This window comes from Engystomops pustulosus, chromosome 1 (genome assembly GCF_040894005.1).
Source record: "Engystomops pustulosus chromosome 1, aEngPut4.maternal, whole genome shotgun sequence".
Classification (NCBI taxonomy): domain Eukaryota; kingdom Metazoa; phylum Chordata; class Amphibia; order Anura; family Leptodactylidae; genus Engystomops; species Engystomops pustulosus.
In genome coordinates this window covers 271,135,320-271,142,314 of record NC_092411.1, presented here as the reverse complement: position 1 = coordinate 271,142,314, position 6,995 = coordinate 271,135,320, and the positions used below count along the sequence as shown (strand labels likewise).

General features: G+C 47.7%; 1 protein-coding gene across 5 annotated transcripts in view; it reads left to right on the top strand.

The window, feature by feature from the left end:
• The window catches only part of GRK4 (G protein-coupled receptor kinase 4), a 198,195-nt gene that overhangs the window by 94 nt on the left and 191,106 nt on the right, over positions 1-6,995 (top strand). Inside the window, exons 1-3 of one of the 5 annotated variants that reach the window (XM_072126161.1) lie at positions 79-166; positions 4,427-4,554; positions 4,637-4,720. In XM_072126161.1, coding sequence (XP_071982262.1) covers positions 4,467-4,554; positions 4,637-4,720 — 172 coding nt within the window. In that variant the 5' untranslated portion in view covers positions 79-166; positions 4,427-4,466. Of the gene's footprint in view, positions 1-78; positions 167-2,689; positions 2,699-4,426; positions 4,555-4,636; positions 4,721-6,995 lie in introns of those variants that run through there. The other 4 variants (XM_072126165.1, XM_072126162.1, XM_072126163.1 and 1 more) reach the window with 4 other exon arrangements.

Sequence of the window (6,995 nt, the reverse complement as noted above, 5' to 3'; positions counted from 1 at the left end):
CTGCTCAGCCAATAGCGTTGCGTGTGGTTACTCAGCGGTACCTCGGCTATGTGACGTATGGAGCGCCCCTATGGGTAGACGAGTGAACTTCAGGAAAATGGAGGCCGGAGAGGAGACATTTATTTCACTGCTCTAGAAGGTTCCGAAGTCACCATAGATCTTGGAGGTCAGGGGGCATAGACTATGGAGGTCAGGGGGCATAGACTATGGAGATGAGGGGGTATAGACTATGGAGGTCAGGGGGCATAGACTATGGAGGTGATGGGGGCATAGACTATGGAGGTGAGGGGGCATAGACCATGGAGGTCAGGGGGCATAGACCATGGAGGTCAGGGGGCATAGACCATGGAGGTCAGGGGGCATAGACCATGGAGGTCAGGGGGCATAGACCATGGAGGTCAGGGGGCATAGACTATGGAGGTCAGGGGACATAGACTATGGAGGTCAGGGGGCATAGACTATGGAGGTCAGGGGGCATAGACTATGGAAGTGAGGGGGCATAGACTATGGAGGTCAGGGGGCATAGACTATGGAGGTCAGGGGGCATAGACTATGGAAGTGAGGGGGCATAGACTATGGAGGTCAGGGGGCATAGACTATGGAGGTCAGGGGGCATAGACTATGGAGGTCAGGGGGCATAGACTATGGAAGTGAGGGGGCATAGACTATGGAGGTCAGGGGGCATAGACAATGGAGGTCAGGGGGCATAGACTATGGAGGTCAGGGGGCATAGACTATGGAGGTCAGGGGGCATAGACTATGGAGGTCAGGGGGCATAGACTATGGAAGTGAGGGGGCATACACTATGGAGGTCAGGGGGCATAGACTATGGAGGTCAGGGGGCATAGTCTATGGAGTTGAGGAGGCATAGACCATGGAGGTCAAGGTGCATAGACTATATAGGTCAGGGGGCATAGACTATATAGGTCAGGGGCATAGACTATGGAGGTCAGGGGGCATAGACTATGGAGGTCAGGGGGCATAGACTATGGAGGTGATGGGGGCATAGACTATGGAGGTGAGGGAGCATAGACTATGGAGGTCAGGGGGCATAGACTATGGAGATGAGGGGGTATAGACTATGGAGGTGATGGGGGCATAGACTATGGAAGTGAGGGGGCATAGACTATGGAAGTGAGGGGGCATAGACTATGGAGGTCAGGGGGCATAGACTATGGAGGTCAGGGGGCATAGACTATGGAGGTCAGGGGGCATAGACTATGGAGGTCAGGGGGCATAGACTATGGAAGTGAGGGGGCATAGACTATGGAGGTCAGGGGGCATAGACTATGGAGGTCAGGGGGCATAGACTATGGAGGTCAGGGGGCATAGACTATGGAGGTCAGGGGGCATAGACTATGGAGGTCAGGGGGCATAGACTATGGAAGTGAGGGGGCATAGACTATGGAGGTCAGGGGGCATAGACTATGGAGGTCAGGGGGCATAGACTATGGAGGTCAGGGGGCATAGACTATGGAGGTCAGGGGGCATAGACTATGGAAGTGAGGGGGCATAGACTATGGAGGTCAGGGGGCATAGACAATGGAGGTCAGGGGGCATAGACTATGGAGGTCAGGGGGCATAGACTATGGAGGTCAGGGGGCATAGACTATGGAGGTCAGGGGGCATAGACTATGGAAGTGAGGGGGCATAGACTATGGAGGTCAGGGGGCATAGACTATGGAGGTCAGGGGGCATAGTCTATGGAGTTGAGGAGGCATAGACCATGGAGGTCAAGGTGCATAGACTATATAGGTCAGGGGGCATAGACTATATAGGTCAGGGGCATAGACTATGGAGGTCAGGGGGCATAGACTATGGAGGTCAGGGGGCATAGACTATGGAGGTCAGGGAGCATAGACTATGGAGGTGATAGGGGCATAGACTATGGAGGTGAGGGAGCATAGACTATGGAGGTCAGGGGGCATAGACTATGGAGATGAGGGGGTATAGACTATGGAGGTGATGGGGGCATAGACTATGGAAGTGAGGGGGCATAGACTATGGAAGTGAGGGGGCATAGACTATGGAGGTCAGGGGGCATAGACTATGGAGGTCAGGGGGCATAGACTATGGAGGTCAGGGGGCATAGACTATGGAGGTCAGGGGGCATAGACTATGGAAGTGAGGGGGCATAGACTATGGAGGTCAGGGGGCATAGACTATGGAGGTCAGGGGGCATAGACTATGGAGGTCAGGGGGCATAGACTATGGAGGTCAGGGGGCATAGACTATGGAAGTGAGGGGGCATAGACTATGGAGGTCAGGGGGCATAGACTATGGAGGTCAGGGGGCATAGACTATGGAGGTCAGGGGGCATGGACTATGGAAGTGAGGGGGCATAGACTATGGAGGTCAGGGGGCATAGACTATGGAGTTGAGGAGGCATAGACCATGGAGGTCAAGGTGCATAGACTATATAGGTCAGGGGGCATAGACTATATAGGTCAGGGGGCATAGACTATGGAGGTCAGGGGGCATAGACTATGGAGGTCAGGGGGCATAGACTATGGAGGTCAGGGGGCATAGACTATGGAGGTCAGGGGGCATAGGTTATTGAGGTGAGGAGGCATAGACTATGGAAGTGAGGGGGCATAGACTATGGAGGTCAGGGGGCATAGACTATATAGTTCAGGGGGCATAGACTATGGAGGTGGGGGGCATAGGTTATTGAGGTGAGGAGGCATAGACCATGGAGGTGAGGGGGCATAGACTATGGAGGTCAGGGGGCATTGTCTATGGAGGTGAGGAGGCACAGACCATGGAGGTCAGGGGGTATAGACTATGGAGGTGAGGGGGTATAGACTATATAGGTCAGGGGGCATAGACTATATAGGTCAGGGGGCATAGACTATGGAGGTCAGGGGGCATAGACTATGGAGGTGAGGGGGTATAGACTATATAGGTCAGGGGGCATAGACTATATAGGTCAGGGGGCATAGACTATGGAGGTCAGGGGGCATAGACTATGGAGGTGAGGGGGCATAGACTATGGAGGTCAGGGGGTATAGACTATGGAGGTCAGGGGGCATAGACTATGGAGGTGAGGGGGTATAGACTATGGAGGTCAGGGGTCATAGTCTATGGAGGTGAGGGGGTATAGACTATGCAGGTCGGGGGGCATAGTCTATGGAGGACAGGGGGCATAGACTATGGAGGTCAGGGGGCATAGACTATGGAGGTCAGGGGGCATAGACTATGGAGGTCAGGGGGCATAGACTGGAGGTCAGGGGGCATAGACTGGAGGTCAGGGGGTATAGACTATGGAGGTCAGGGGGCATAGACTATGGAGGTGAGGGGGTATAGACTATGCAGGTCAGGGGGCATAGTCTATGGAGGACAGGGGGCATAGACTATGGAGGTCAGGGGGCATAGACTATGGAGGTCAGGGGGTATAGACTATGGAGGTCAGGGGTCATAGTCTATGGAGGTGAGGGGGTATAGACTATGCAGGTCGGGGGGCATAGTCTATGGAGGACAGGGGGCATAGACTATGGAGGTCAGGGGGCATAGACTATGGAGGTCAGGGGGCATAGACTATGGAGGTCAGGGGGCATAGACTATGGAGGTCAGGGGGCATAGACTGGAGGTGAGGGGGCATAGACTGGAGGTCAGGGGGTATAGACTATGGAGGTCAGGGGGCATAGACTATGGAGGTGAGGGGGTATAGACTATGCAGGTCAGGGGGCATAGTCTATGGAGGACAGGGGGCATAGACTATGGAGGTCAGGGGGCATAGACTATGGAGGTCAGGGGGCATAGACTATGGAGGTCAGGGGGCATAGACTATGGAGGTCAGGGGGCATAGACTATGGAGGTCAGGGGGCATACTAAGAGTGCAACCCTGTGCAAAGCCAGATTCATGACTTGGGACTTTTGCTAAAAGTCTCGTTACTCTAGTTTCCTGCTGGTCTATTTGCTGGGACTTTTTTTTTTTTTTGCATTTTGAGACTTGTTGAAAAAAAAATCCCAGACAGAAAATAGACCATAAGAACATTTATTAAAGGTCCAAAGCCACTTTAATGAATCTGTTGGGCGGAGAACTGTCCCAAGGAGCCGCCTAATGATAAATAATCCCCCAAATCTTTGTGGCATAAGTTACCAAACACTATTAAATTGCCTTTTTTTGGCTTTGTCACAGTGATAAAAAAAGGGCTAAAATGTATTTTTTACTAATTTATCAGCTATTAAACCTATTTTAAATTTTGTTTTAAAGTAAAAATCCAGACTAAAAAAATGTATCCTGTATCTCCCCTCCACTTTCCCAAAAAACACAAAAAAAACCCTGAGGTACTGAATCTGGGTCTCCATTATTATGTTTTCATGCTCAGGGGGTTCTAAATATTTGCCTGATTTGGGGTTATTTTGTATCTGGGACTCCATTAATATTTGTGCCTTCTCTGGAGATGTCTAATTCTCTTCTCAGGTATCTTTATCATCTATTGTTCTATTTCTTCTACTCTATCATGTTCCTGCGCCTGAGAACTCTCCCTGTTTGTGTGTATGACGGGCACCAGAGGGCGCTATCGTGCTTCCGACATCACAATGTAGAAGGTACTAGTACTATTTCTCCATTACTACAGTTCCACTCGTGTTTGTAAGGTGAATTAATCCTTCTTAGCTCCCTTTATTTCAGAGTCTATGGCGTATAGAAACAATTGTCCTGTTGAAATGCAATATAATTTGGCAACAACACCTCTGATAACCTGTGATAACTGCTGTGCGCAAGTATTAATAACAACATATAAATATATTCCGCCATTTTTAACTCAAGTGATGTTCTTTCCAAAGCTCACTGAGCTCATATGTTCTGGATAAGAGTAGTAGTACTGTGCTGTACCCATATATCCCGGATAGGAGTAGTAGTACTGTGCTGTGCTCATATATACAGGATAGGAGTAGTAGTACTGTGCTCTACCCATATATTCCAGATAAGAGTAGTAGTACTGTGCTGTACCCATATATTCCGGATAGGAGTAGTAGTACTGTGCTGTACCCATATATTCCGGATAGGAGTAGTAGTGCTGTGCTGTACCCATATATTCCGGATAGGAGTAGTAGTACTGTGCTGTACCCATATATTCCGGATAGGAGTAGTAGTACTGTGCTGTGCCCATATATTCCAGATAAGAGTAGTAGTACTGTGCTGTACACATATATTTCGAATAGGAGTAGTAGTACTGTGCTCTACCCATATATTCCAGATAAGAGTAGTAGTACTGTGCTGTACACATATATTTCGGATAGGAGTAGTAGTACTGTGCTCTACCCATATATTCCAGATAAGAGTAGTAGTACTGTGCTGTACCCATATATCCCGGATAGGAGTAGTAGTACTGTGCTCTACCCATATATTCCAGATAAGAGTAGTAGTACTGTGCTGTACCCATATATTCCGGATAAGAGTAGTAGTACTGTGCTGTGCTCATATATACAGGATAAGAGTAGTAGTACTGTGCTGTGCTCATGTATACAGGATAGGAGTAGTAGTACTGTGCAGTGCCCATATATACAGGATAAGAGTAGTAGTACTGTGCTGTACCCATATATTCCGGATAAGAGTAGTAGTACTGTGCTATACCCCTTTGTGCATGACAGGAGGAGAAGTACTGTACTGTGCCCATAAGTACAGGATACGAGTAGTAGTGCTGTACAATGTTCTTATATACAGGACAAGAGTAGTAGTGCTGAACAATGCTCATATATACAATATAGGAGTAGCAGTACTATACAGTGCTCATATATAATGGACAAAAGTAGTAGTGCTATACAGTGCTCACATATACAGGACAAGAGTATTAGTACTGCACAGAGGTCATATATACAATATAGGAGTAGCAGTACTATACAGTGCTCATATATACAGGATAAGAGTAGTAGGGCTGCATTGTGCTTATATTTACAATATATGAGTAGTAGTAATATACAGTTCTCGTATGTACAGGTTAGGATTAGTAGTACTGTGCTATATACAGAATAGGAGTATGGGAACTGTACAGTTTTCATTTATTCCAAATAAGAGTAGTAGTACTGTGCTGTGCCTATATATACAGGATAGGAGTAGTAGTACTGTGCAGTGCCCATATATACAGGATAGGAGTAGTAGTACTGTGCTGTACCCATATATACAGGATAGGAGTAGTAGTACTGTGCTTTGCCCATATATACAGGATAGGAGTAGTAGTACTGTGCTGTACCCATATATACAGGATAGGAGTAGTAGTACGGTGCTGTGCCCATATATATAGGATAAGAGTAGTAGTACTGTGCTGTGCCCATATATACAGGATAGGAGTAGTAGTACTGTGCTGGGCCCATATATACAGGATAGGAGTAGTAGTACTGTGCTGTACCCATATATACAGGATAGGAGTAGTAGTACGGTGCTGTGCCCATATATATAGGATAAGAGTAGTAGTACTGTGCTGTGCCCATATATACAGGATAGGAGTAGTAGTACTGTGCTGGGCCCATATATACAGAATAGTAGTAGTAGTACTGTGCTGTGTCCATATATACAGGATAGGAGTTGTAGTACTGTGCTGTGCCCATATATACAGGATAGGAGGAGTAGGACTGTGCTGTGCCCATATATACAAGATAGGAGTAGTAGTACTGTGCTGTGCCCATATATATAAAATAGGAGTAGTAGTGTGCTGTGTCCATATATACAGGATAGCAGTAGTAGTACTAGGCTGTGCCCATATATACAGGATAGGAGTAGTAGTACTGTGCTTTGCCCTTGTATACAGGATAAGAGTAGTAGTACTAGGCTGTGCCCATATATACAGGATAGGAGTAGTAGTACTGTGCTGTGCCTATATATACAGGATAGGAGTAGTAGTACTGTGCTGTGCCCATATATACAGGATAGGAGTAGTATTACTGTGCTGTGCCCATATATATATATATAAAATAGGAGTAGTAGTACTGTGCTGTGCCCATATATACAGGATAGGAGTAGTAGTACTGTGCTGTGCCCATATATACAGGAT